This window comes from Zingiber officinale, chromosome 11B (genome assembly GCF_018446385.1).
Source record: "Zingiber officinale cultivar Zhangliang chromosome 11B, Zo_v1.1, whole genome shotgun sequence".
Taxonomy (NCBI): Eukaryota; Viridiplantae; Streptophyta; class Magnoliopsida; order Zingiberales; family Zingiberaceae; genus Zingiber; species Zingiber officinale.
In genome coordinates this window covers 77,695,172-77,708,724 of record NC_056007.1, presented here as the reverse complement: position 1 = coordinate 77,708,724, position 13,553 = coordinate 77,695,172, and the positions used below count along the sequence as shown (strand labels likewise).

The 13,553-nt window shown below is 35.3% G+C and overlaps 1 protein-coding gene across 3 annotated transcripts; it reads left to right on the top strand.

Annotated features, from left to right (window-relative positions):
* Positions 1 to 9,575: 9,575 nt before the first annotated feature.
* Positions 9,576 to 11,671, top strand: LOC122034489. 3 transcript variants are annotated; one of them, XM_042593762.1, is made up of 2 exons: positions 9,576 to 9,733; positions 10,170 to 11,671. In XM_042593762.1, exon 2 carries the CDS (start codon positions 10,185 to 10,187, stop codon positions 11,466 to 11,468), a length of 1,284 nt encoding a protein of 427 aa, XP_042449696.1. In that variant the 5' UTR covers positions 9,576 to 9,733; positions 10,170 to 10,184; the 3' UTR covers positions 11,469 to 11,671. The 3 variants fall into 3 exon arrangements, with proteins under 3 accessions (XP_042449696.1, XP_042449697.1, XP_042449698.1); XM_042593763.1 differs by having other exon boundaries at positions 9,720 to 9,857; XM_042593764.1 differs by lacking the exon at positions 9,576 to 9,733 and adding an exon at positions 9,884 to 10,045.
* Positions 11,672 to 13,553: the final 1,882 nt, after the last annotated feature.

Sequence of the window (13,553 nt, the reverse complement as noted above, 5' to 3'; positions counted from 1 at the left end):
AATTAGATAAATGAATATTATATTTGGATAGAAACAACTACAATAAAGAAAGAAGGAAAGAAGCCATTATTCCTATTTGGATAGTATTATATTTCACAAGAATCCATGCTCATTTTGTTTGAAATTATTATCTTTGATATAGTTGACATAACTTTTTCTTATTAAAACTTTATTTAATATTTGTATATACCATTCTGGCAATTCATGTGAGTCGATCTAAACTAATTTGATTTAAAACAAAACAATTTTTCAAAGAAGATAAGGGTGTTTTCTATAAAAATAAGTGGACGGCCAAAGTCAGTTCTCTAAATTTTGTTCACAATTATTATTGGAAAAAAATCAAAATGACACTCCAAATTAAATAAATTATCAAATTAAAAGGACTTTTCTTTTAAAAATAAGCCAAAGGCACCCATCAAATATTTTATTAATACTTTTACTTTCAACACTACTATAATGGCTACGATTAATTACTTTAATATAATATTATTCTACTTGCGTAGAAGCTACTATATAGTTTATACATAATGTAGTTATTAGATAACCGTTATAATTATTTTTAAATAATTTTAATCCATTTAAATAATTTTAATAAAATTTAAATAATTTTGATTAAGTTGATAAAAAATATTTTAATATAATAATATTTAAAGTTATGGTTAAGAATTTTAGTAAAATAGTTAATTTTTCATATATTGTAACAACTACCTAGTATTTTTTATATTTTGTAGTGGCTATTAAGTAATAATTACTGATTAATTTCTATACATTATAGTTAAATCATAAACTTTGAATATAAAATAGTTGATTTTTTATATAGTAGTACCTACCAATTAACATCTGCATAGTATACCAGTCATCGAGTAAGTATATATGTTATGATCAAATTCTAAATTTTAAAATCTTAAATTCTAAACTCTATACTATTATATCAAATTATTCTTTATCAATTTATTCAAAATTATCTTAAAACCGTTATACCAACTATACAATATATATATATATATATAGTAATTAGTGAAAACTGTTATAATAATTTTGAAAATAAAAAAATAATATTATAGTAATTACCGATAATGGTTACAATCATATTGAGTAAAAGATATTTTGAGAATAAAATAGTTTATGGGTGTTTTTTTATTATTTTTTTAATAGATATCCATTTATATAATTTGGAATGTTTTTTTTTATTTTTGTCTATATATATATATATATAGTAATTAGTGAAAACTATTATAATAATTTTGAAAATAAAAAATAATATTATAGTAATTACCGATAACGTTTACAATCATATTGAGTAAAAGATATTTTGAGATAAAAATATTTTACGGGTGTTTTTTAATTTTTTTTTTTTTTTATAGATATCCATTTATATAATTTGGAATGTTTTTTTTATTTTTGTCTATTATTATTTGGAGCAAAAAAGGAAGAATATTTAATGACAGTGAGATGGAAGGAATTGCCCGTGGTTAAAGCAATACTTTAGCTCCAAAAAAAAACTTAAATGAGTAGGAGAATTAAATATATGGATGAAAAAGTGTTGCAATTGGATCGCCTGAATTTAGGCAAAGGAAAGAAAATTAAGAAACAAGTGGAGTTGATGTGACCCACATTTGCTATGCTCCATGCCGACTTGATGTGACGTCTCACCAAGATCGTGCGTCGCATAGCCAACGTTCTTTCCCGTCACATTTTAGCGGAAAAATTAGAAGTCAAAAATTTTTAAAATGTTTTTTTATTATAATTAAAAAAATAAAAAAGATTTTTTCCATTAACAATACTGTTATTGGATTATTAAAGCATCCATAATCGTGAAATCTCACATAAAACTCCTTCGTTATCACATCTGTACCATATCAAAAATAAAAAATCTTACATATCTTTCTATTGCAAAAAAAAATTTCAACAACTCTTTCATGAATCTCATATTTTTTAAACCTTCACACCATATATATCTCTTTCCTAATTAAAAAAAATATCTCTAATATTATATTTAAATTACAAAACTTATATTAATTAAAAAAAATAAAAAGAAGATGAAGGAGCAGCTCCATATGTATGGAGCCGCTCCTTGCCAAATGGGAAAGAAGCTCCCTCCTATTTCGTACTATCACATTCGCAGAGCTCCCACTATGTGGATGTCCTTAATGTTAATATATAATAATTTTACTCGATTAACTATGTTACAATAATATTGATTAAATTAAAGTATTTTTTTATAATCCAATTTTCAATTGGATTAATCGTGATGAAGATGGGTAGGACACTCCGATGAATTAGGGTGATTAGCTTAACTTGTTTCTGTTGGGGCAATTTCCCTATGTCAAGTTTGACCAGCTTGACTAAGCTTGTGTTGAGTCAAGCTTGAGTCGGGATTTGAGTTTTGATGTTTGACAATATAAGGAGATTGCTGGAGCGCGTAATTGTCTGATTATGGAGATGGCGAAGGTTGACGATGAGTACAGTCAAGTAGGGTTGGCCGAGGAGAGACTTGGAGCCCTAAGCGGATGTTAGGCATTTAGAAAGTCTAGTGAGAAACTAGGGGAAAGTCAGTGATGAGCCGAGCAGGAGCTAGTGAAGGAGCTAGGAAAATCAGGCGAAGTGAAGCAAGGAAAGTCTAAGTGAAGAGTTGGTGGGAGAGAATTGAGTGGAGCGGTGAGAGCAAGTCGAGAAGTCGGTGAGGAGCCATAGTGAAAGTCAGGAGTGGCGATAGGAAGGAAAAGTCCAAGGTATGACGAGATAATGAGAAAGTCAAGTGTGATCTCGACATGGAAAGTCCATGACAGGTGTAAGTCCGTGTGGTGGTTGGCAATATAAGTCCTAGTATAACTTGAGGAGAATCTGGCACTAGGATGGTAAGCTCGAGGCGTGAAGGAGAGATCAGGGGATGCAATGGTGAGGCTAGGCTAGTTCGAGGTTAGTTGAGTGTGGTGGTATGGAGATCCAACAACGATTGATGGGGAGTTGGGTTGGAGACTTTGGACTTGAGATTGAGTCAAGCTAGTCTAGTGAAGTCGATTGAACCGAGGTCAGCCGTCAGGTGTGTCAAGGTCTTAGGAATAACAATTAGATCGAGTGTCGGTCGATTAGTCGATAAGTCGCATGAGCCTGAAATCTGACGATCTCCAAATCGATCGATTGGAGCTGGGAGTTCGCGCGCGATCGCGAGAACACAGAAAGCTTCTGAATCGATCCACCGATCGATTCAGACTGTCCCAATCGATTGGCCGATCGATTGAGATTCGACCGTTGCGCAGGATGCAGGTGATGGACAGCTGGGATTGTGCAAAGCTGACGTGACAATCGATTGAGGTTGATTTCAATCAATTGGGAACACAGGATATAACCGTTGCAGAGCATTTTCTCTGCAGATCTTTGCGATCTTTTCCAGCGAGCTTACAACGATTCTCACGGTGATTTCTCCAACACTCACGCTGGTTCTTGAAGGCACTTGAGGAGCATCTTCAAGGTTCAAAAGGCAACTACAAGTAGCAAGAAGAAAGTGTATTCACTTGTATTCTTAGGGGTTCTTCTTATATTTGTGTTTGTGTTATGTGAGAGTTTGTACGAGGCTTCTCCGCCTCCGGCTGCGACCGAGAGGGAGTTGTTCATAGTGGAGATAGCGTGTCGTGTGTGGATCCTTGAATTAGTTACCTCATATTGAGGTGGATACCAAGTAAATCTACTTTTTAGCGTTATGTGAGTCTTGTATTGTATTTCCGCTGTATATCATCATCAAGACGAAGCAAACGACATAAGGAGCACGACGAAACGCTATTCACCCCTCCTCTAGCGAGCACATCGGTCCCAACAGCTTCTTCAATAATTTATTGTACCGGCTAATTGAAGCGAAGACTTGACAATACTAACGCCCTTAATTTTACTTGGTATATCCATCTCCTTAAGGTGATTAATTCAAGAATCCACTTCTTCTCACTCACATATACATTATGAAAACTTCCTTCATGAAGACAGAAAAACCTCGTACAAACTCAAACAACAAGAATACATGAGATATACAACAATAGATGCAACAAAAATAAGTAAATGAATACAACAATATGAAACTTTGCTCTTGATATCTTATTGATCTGGAAATGCTTCTTTTAGACGATGCAACACTTTGCGAGAATCGGATGAGTGATGAATGATGGAGGAAGAAGTATATTTGAATCTTCATAGTCGCCTTTATACTCCAATTGATGGAGCTCCCAATGTAATTGGCGTTAGCGATCAAAATCGCGATCAAACCAAACCTGCCTTCACTCTTCATATAATTATTGGTTGGTCCTAGGAAGATCGTCTGGCCAGCTTCTGTATCAAAAACAAGTGTCGAACCTTTCCTAAACAACCTATTGTGTTCTTTAGAAATTAAATTAGGAATCGCAAACAGAACTTAACATTATTAATTCCAAATTTAATTTATCTGTTCTTAATGGTTTAGATTTGAATTACAAACGATACTTAACATTATTGATCCAAATCCACCTATGTTATAAATTTAATTAAATATTAATTTCTAAAATTGGCTTTCAGGATTGCATGACGAGACACTAGTCCTTTTTGAGTATGGGATCATCTATCACCGCCTAGATAAAGCCTTTTAAGGAAAGTTAATATTTAATTTCCTTATATAACTCTAGATTTAACCAAACAGAATAATCGAATCACAAATTCGAAAAACAAAAAAAAACACAAACTCGAATCATAAATTCGAAACTCTAGAATCATATGCCTATTGTGTTTGGAATTCATACAAAGAAAAACTAGCATGATGTGGAAAACAATTACTAGTTATTGTTGGTGCAGCGGAGACCGGCAAGAGGGGGGTGAATTGCTGAAAACAAAACTAAAAATACCCTCCTCGGATTTCAACTCAGAATTTAAATCAGCAATAGAAATAAATAAATTAAAGGAAGGCAGCGGAAAAGCGGAAATTGTAATTGATGGTTACAACCAAGGAGGTTGTTAATCCGGTCTCCTTTCTGAGGCTACTATATCCTTCTCGTTCGTACTTAGACAGAGTTCCTAGGAATTGATTGTCATTGATTGCTTGAGTTGTTTTGAATTCCTAGCTCTGTGGGCTTTTATAGCTCTGGAAAGTCTATCCCGAGGGCGCCTCCAACAAGGTTTAAGGCGCCAGTCGATAAACGTTATAAGCACATTCAACGCGCTGGGCGCCTCAGTCAAAGGCTGCCGCAAGCGCCTGCCGCGCCTCAGGTGGCTCAACATTCTAGCTTCTTTCTTCACTCCAGATTCTCCCGCGATCCGGGGTGGCCAACAAGTACTCGCCTTCTCCTAATCCGGCTCGCGCTAACGTTCCGTCGAGCAGACGGCAACGCGCTCCGCCGGGAGTACTCTTGGACCATCGCCCGTGCTCCGCTCGCCCGTCGACTCCTTCCCGTCCTCCCTCACTTATTGCGTCCTAGCAGCTCGCCTTCTGGATCCTCTAAGGACTAACACACGGGATCCGTGGATCCTAAAACACAGATAACACAATATTGATCATGGCTACGCTACCAACTCTAGCACAGCACCTGAACGCCTCCTCGTATTCTCCTTCTCGGCCTCCTCTTGGAGCGTGATCCGTGGGCATGATCAAGATGATCAACCTCCTCTCTCTAACGAAACCCAACCACCACCAAGGACCAAGACATAGAGAGGAAAGAAGAGAGGGGACGACACAAGAGAGCACAAGCAATAGAATAAGAATTGATATATCATGAGGCATCTCCTCCCCTTCTTTTATAATACTTGCCCAAGACAAATAAGGAATGATTTTGACAAATATTAAAATCTTCCTCTTGTGTTTCCTTTTCTCCTTTTAATTTTCTTTTTTCCTTTTAATTGATAGTATGATCGGCACCCTTGCTTGGGCACCAAGCAAGGGTGGCCGACCCTTAAAAGAGGAAGGAAATATTTTGTAAAAATTTTATAAGCAAAGAAAGAAAGCTCTTATAAAATTTTACAAGCTCTCTTTTAATTTCCTAATGTGGATGTTAAAAAAGGAAAGTTTTAAAAATTAAAACCAAATTTTAAAATTTAAAACTTCTCATTTAAAATTTCCTTTTTTAACACGGTGACAAAAAAGGAAAGTTTCAAATTTAAAACTCCCTTTATAAAAACCATGAGGATGGTTAAAAAAGGAAAGTTTTAAAACTTTTAAATTTTCTTTTAAACCATGTGACCTAATTCAAATAAGGAAAGTTTTATAATTTAAAATCTCTCTTTTAAAACTTGTAGATATCTACAAAGAGAATATTTTAAAAATTCAAAATACCCCTCTTAATTTGAATTATGGTGGCACCCTTACTTGCACGGCACGCTGAAGATTGCGGCAGATTTGTGACGTCAGCATGGCGCTTACGAAGACTCTCCTGGACACCAAGATGAGCTTTTCATGATTGTATTTGAGGCATTAATGAGGCTACGAAGGACCTAGAGGAGAATGTTTTGTGGGTGCGGTATCCCATGATTCGCGAACGAACACAACTCAAGTTCATCGATAATAACTCATTCTACTAGAGTTATTGTACTACGCATCGATCAAATTAGATTATGGGCTTATTCTTATTAGTAGTTAGTGATATATCGAATGTCCATTAATTTAATTGAAGCGACACAACTCGATCGATTTAATTAATATCTTAGTCTAAGAGTAGTACCACCTCAACTTCATCATGCTATGACTAAATCCACCAGGGTGGTTTTAACATGAACTTTAGCTCCTCTTGGGGCATTCTCAACCTAGATGACTAGAACAATTCCTTTTAAAGTAATATATTTCCCACTTATCTGGCATATTGATTTATCGATTAAATCTCACCTTTGATAAGTCAAAAATAAATACTAAATATATGTACTTGTTATTATATTAGGATTAATACACACCCATAATAACTAAGGTCTTATTTTATTAAGTTATAAAAATAAAAAGAATACCTTAAATGTATACACTAAGAAGTGATAGTATAAATTACAAGTGTACTAATATACTTTACACTACTGTTGTTCAGGTTTCCTAGACCGTCATCACATTTGTAATCACGATACTTACCGCATCACGTATCTGATATGAAATATAAATTAATTCAACTATACTTAGCAAATAAATATAGACATTTGACGACATTTGACGATTGGGAGCTTCTCTTAATCAATTACCTAATTGATCAAGCAGCTTCAATCGATCACCTGATCAATTTAAAAACTCTATGTTCACTCACGACCAAGCTTAATCGATTAAGCTTCTTGCAATATTCTCAATCGATTGGAAAATCGATTTAGCATAGTGCAATGCACTATGCTTCACGAAAACCACTTTCCAATCGATCACTTGATTGATTGAGTTCGGGGTGAATCAATCACCTAATTGATTCACCATACACTTCGCAAAGAGATGCGTTCAATCAATCAGCTACAGGTCTCAATCGATCACCTGATCGATTATTCAACCCTAACTTGCTTAACCCAAGTCTAGAGTTCCCTTGCCCAATCTCTGGTCAATCATGACTTGTTGGGACTTCTCCACCAAATGTCCAGTCAACGTTTTTGATCCACTTGGACTTTGCCAACTTCCTGCTAGATTTCGGATCACCAAGTACGGTACTCCTTAACCTATTTAGATTTCCCTCTTATTTAACCACAGTTAAGACTTTACTTTGCAAACGTGAGGTCCCTCCTTAACCCACTTGGACTTTTCTTTACCTAACCACAATTAGAACCTTCCTTTGCCAACATGCGATCTTCCTTGATCCACATGGACTTTTCTTGCCAACGTGCAGTCTTCCTTGATCCACTTGGACTTTCCTTTTCCTAATCGCAGTTAGGACTTTCCTTTGCCGATGTGTGATCCTTCTTGGTCCACTTGAACTTTCCTTGCTAACATACAATCCTCCTTCACTTACTTTAACTTTTTTTGTATAACCATAGTTAGAACTTTACCAGTCAAGTACCGACCCTCCTTGACTTACTTCACATTTCTCACATATTGTCCCAGCATGTTGTCCATAATATATTGCTTATACATCAAAACTCAAGTTCAAATCCACTCGAACTTAGTTAAATTGATCAATCTTGACTCCGGATAATGATTGGACCAACAATCTCCCAACAGATATGACCGCACAAGTTTTCCACCTGTGACCAAAATAAATTTGAGAAATGCTCGAGTTGAAGACCACGAGTAGTTAACCTCCACAATCGACCAATCATGGTAGGCTCCATGCTCCACCTAGATATTAGAACCACGGGCCACAGATACTATCGCTCCATCAAGTGAGAGCTGTTTGGCTCTACTTGATAAATTGAACTATGATATTCTAAATATCTATCAAGCATCTTACCGCTACATTGTGTCGATCAAAAGCAAACTTTAATTGATTTTTGAAGTAGTTTTTGATAAAATTGATGTAATTTTAGAAAAAAAAAGCTAAGTTATATAGAATTTATAATTTCTATTAACCAAAAATAAGGTTACTTAAATGACCATTATCTTAAACTTAGGTGATTTTATATGGCAAATGAAATGATTAGAAAACTTGGTTTATTCGTTACCAACTTACCATGTTTCAAAATAATATGTTATATCAGGCTCATCTTGCCCTCTAATTGTTAATATGGTTATTTTTTCTTTTAATTATTAAAATAATAATATTAATAACTAGGGGATAAATAAGTATTTTGATAATTTTAAATTTTAGAAAACTATTTTTGAAAAAACATAGAAGAAAAATTTATATAAAAAAAATAATCAAAAAGTATCTCACAAATTAAATGAAATATCAATTGAGTGTTTTATTTTTAAAAATAAATAAATTAAAAGGTGCTTCATCAAATATTGTAACTACTAATTCCCACACCATAAAATAACTATTCGATAATGATTATAACATGTAAAAATTATTAAGTAGCTGTTAAATATTATTTTTTATTTCTAATACTATTGGAGTAACTACAATAAGTATAAAACTATTATTTAATTATTACAATATATATCACTATAATTAAATTCCACTCGAACATAAAATATCGATCTGTTACATTTTAAATTTCACTCGACCCTTAGTCACCCCTCCTGTCCAATTTAACTATGATTTACTCTCTCTAAATATCTGTGAGGCCAGATTCAGGGGCTGCTAAGATGACGATTCCACCTTTTATAACTATAATTAAATTAAATTATAAATTCATCGTAAATACATTATAATAATTATAGAGTAATTTTTTTAAATAATAGTGAGTCGGGAACTAATATTATAATATTAAAATATAATATATTTTTAAAATATAATTAATAATGGTGTTTTTTATATTTATTTTTATTTAACAAAAAAGACGTTTCAAGATGCCTTTTAATTTTTATCCAAATTTATTTACCGTGCCCTTTCCATTTTGACAAAATGTCAATCAAACCCCCGCACTGAAAGCTACTGCAATTACGAGCATGGAGAGCCCCCGAAACAGGGGCGGGGCCCACCTGTTCCATTCATTCTCTTTGATAATTTTTGCCTTTTTGTTCTTGTTTTTTATTTTTTTATTTTTTTTTTGTTTGTCATTGGAAAAAAGGTGAAGACGAAGGAAAAGCACTGACGTCGACTCCGTCGTTGTTCTTCAATGCTGCGCCTTTAATTTTCACAGCATTCCAGTCAATTTAGAACTTTGGCGAGCGACAGAGACCGAGTTCAACTTTACCTTTGAGGAATCACTTCTTTTTGGCCTCTTCAACCTGGTGAGATTGGTGATGGTGTTTCTAGATCTTTTCGCTTTGCTTTCACCCCTTCGCCCTGGTTTCGCTCCTCGGATTCTGGTCGAGCAGAGTTTTTTTGTTTGGTTGTATTTTTTTTGGAGCAAAGGTGAGATTTTTGGGGGCTTCAACGCTTTCTCATGCTTTACGCGTTGCTTGTTAGCAGATCCTTGCGATTTTTATACTGCAAGAACCGTTCCTCTCTGGGATCTGTGCATTCTTGCTTAGATCTTCTTGTATCCCTCATCTGGATTTTGGGGAGAAGTTTGTTTTTTGCAAGTTTGTGAGCTTCCCGAGGTTTCAAAAACTGGAATTTTGCCGTCTATCTTCTCAAATTAGTGGTGTTCATCAGAACATCTGTGCTTATTTAGATCGACTACCTTTTAGCTTGCTTTGTAATCCAATACTCTTGTTGGTGCAGCTGTTAGCAGAAGCTATGGAGTCCTACCAAGCAGTTCCCGCAACCTTCGGCTCAGCTGCCGCCGCTGCCGCTCCCAACGGGGCCGGACCAAAGCCGATCGCCGGCCCTGTCCTTGAGAGCACCAATAGCTTCAGCGATGAATTTAACCCTGAGGATTTCATTGGCTTTCTTGAAGTCTTTGTCCACCAAGCTCGTGACATCCACAACATCTGCATCTACCACAAGCAAGATGTTTTCGCTAGGCTTTGCCTTACCAACAACCCTGATGTTACTGTCTCGACGCAGACAATCAACGGCGGAGGTAGGAACCCGGTCTTCAACCAGAACCTCCGACTCAACGTGAAGAACATCAACTGTTCGATGAAATGCGAGATATGGATGCTAAGCAAGGCCAAGAATTATCTTGAAGACCAGTTGCTTGGATTTGCGCTGGTCCCCCTTTCAAATGTCCTCATGGCCAACGGAAAGCTGGTGAAGGAGTACTCCCTATCTTCAACTGATCTTTTCCATTCGCCCGCCGGGTTTGTTCAGCTGTCAATCTCTTATGTCGGAGCTTCTCCCGAAGTGATGACAATTCCATCACTTCCAAAATCGCTGATCGTCGACACTACCTTACCTGATGCAGAACCTGATAACTCAATTCCCTGTGATTACGAGAAAATTGAGTTTCCTGACTTGAAAGCCGACAAGGAGAATCAACTAATGGTTTCTGAATATTATGGGATTCCATGTGCGGACATGGAAACTCAGAGTTCAGATAGCTTTGTTACTGCAGAGAATGATAATTGCGCCGGTGAGGAAGCAGGGATGCGCATAGTGGAGAGCTTCTCCACCGCCAATAGTCATGATTCCATTGGAAATCTTAAACGTGATACTGCAGCAAGCAGTTTCTCAACCACTGAATCGACTGTGGTGCTCCCAGCTTCCTCTGATCCATTGTCATCCACAGCATCGCCGAGGCCAAATGTCAAAAGTCTCGAATCTATGGAAGCTGAGGTAGATTCTTCTAGAGCACCATCAGATGATGCATTCTTCAAGCCTATTATCAAGATAGACGTTCCAGAGCAACCAGTTGTTCAGCAGGACTTTGTTGATATGTACATGAAAAGTATGCAGCAGTTTACAGAGTCATTGGCCAAGCTGAAACTTCCTATGGACATTGATAATAGTAGCACAGCTTCCGAAAATGGTAACTCAGGTCCGACTCAAGAGAATGGTAGCTCAGGATCTGAGAAGACGCTGCCGACTCCAAAGAGCAATGGTTCCAGAGTTTTTTATGGAAGCAGGGCATTCTTCTGATCTTATGGAGTGAAGTTCTATGGTTAACTCAAGAGCTCGTACTTTAACTGGTCAGTTTAGTTCCAAGCAATGACCAAGAAACACTTTCTGTCTGTTCACAAGATAATCAGACAATAATATGAGTTGCTTAGATAAAAAATGCTTTAATGTACTGATGTTACGCTGTTATTATCGTCTGTCGAATTTGCATGATATGTTCTTTATCTCTTGCTTGTTTTGTGTTTTTTTGTTCTGCCTGAATTGGCTTTTGATTTTCAATTTACAGTGTGGATTCTGAGTCAGGTGCTCTTTTGTCTAGATTAAAATTTACAGTGTCTGTTTAGTTTCTAAAGCATGTAGCTGGCTAAGCAAATGCTCATCGACACTACCATTAAGGTTTCATGGATGTGATCACTGCACTGGTTTTTTGCTTGTTTAGATTGATAGATAGATCATATTGTGTGAAATTTTTTTGGAATCATAATCTAATCCAATCACGTTACTCTTTACATTCCTATGATAGAAAAGTATGATCAATACTGCTCATGCAGTTTGTAGAGCTGAAACTAATCATTAGTAATTTGTTGCGATGCAAAACCAATGGCAATAATTCAATAAAATGTGATTGATTGAATCTTTTTTATCCATAATCCTTGTATTTCTTTATCAAAACTGATGTATAGAAGTGAAAGTTTTCGCGGATAGTACTCTTCATCTAATAAATAAAAAAAAATTATCCCAAACCAAAAATCTCCTCTACAAATTCTTAAGTTGAAATTTTTATTTTTTTGGCACCATGTGTTGAGCAGGCTGGAACCCCGTGCTGTATTGCTGATCCTGTATTGAGGCCAACCCCTTGAACAAACGCTAAATAATTCTGTTAGATTTTATCTCGCTATTTGGTAGGCTTGTATGTTGTTTTGTAACACGGTTTTATGTCATTACGAATAAATTTGTAATCCATTAATTAACTGATTATAAAATTGGACTTATTATATGCATACATTCTTGTCGGTTTTTGCTTTTTTTTTTTTTAATTTCTGCTGTAAAATAAATCTGTCTAGAATTCAAAGGTTTGTTAGAATTTGCTTAGGATTCGTGATTAAGAAAACCTCCTCCAAATTCTTCCATTAAATTCTTCCATTAAATTCTTCCAGCAGTTTATCCCTTTCCTTAGCAACAACAGCTAATTAATTCTCTATCTTTCAACTTCGTTTTGCTTTTCTATTTTCATTCTTTAACATTGATTTCTTTGCCTGCTGTCAAACATCTACTCCTGCTGTCCTTTTCACCTTTGTGAAGTTGATTGAGCCAGCAGTGAAGGGAAAAATGGCTGATGCCTCTCTCTGACTTGAGTTGGAATCTATGCATTATGCATATAAAACATGTTCTTTTCACTTGCTTATGTGCAAATAAACATGTTATTTTCACTTGCTTATATCTTCCCTTCTAATCTACAGCTTACGGCTAGATAGATCACTTTCAACTATTTTCTTGTTGTGCTCATATAACTGTCACTGTTGCATAAACTCTACACCATATCGATTTCAACTTCAACCTCTTTTCCCTCATATATTCTACAATACCTTACGACATCTCTAACTTGAACTTTGCTTCCACTAGTCGGTTGGTGATAACATAAATAAATAAGCAAAATGATGATGGAGGTTCCTTGTAAGATTGTCTCAAGTTCACTCTTTAGTTTTTGTAAAGTTGTACCGATTAATTTTAAGATGATTGATATGATATCATAATTTTTTTTTACTATCTACCAAGATAAATTAAGAAGTACTTATAATGAAGGTCTATTAATCTAGTATTTTTAGATTTCATTAAAAAAAATCATATGTTAATTTACTTAAACGAAAACTCTATCTTGAAATATTTGGGAGGATCAAAATATTTGGGAAATTGAGAAAATGCTCAGGTGCACAATTGCAAGTTTCATAATGCAATGGTAAGAAATGACTCAGTTAGTTATCATATAATCAAATTGCTAAATCAAATAAGGGATATTTTATTTTTGTAAAGTTGGGAGAAATATCTTTTTCATATAGTGGTATGCTTAGTTTTCTGATTTATCTTTCTACGAATAACTATGAAACC

Bases quoted from the DNA above. Each gene is read 5' to 3' on its own strand.
- LOC122034489 (XM_042593762.1), top strand. From the start codon at position 10,185: ATGGAGTCCTACCAAGCAGTTCCCGCAACCTTCGGCTCAGCTGCCGCC.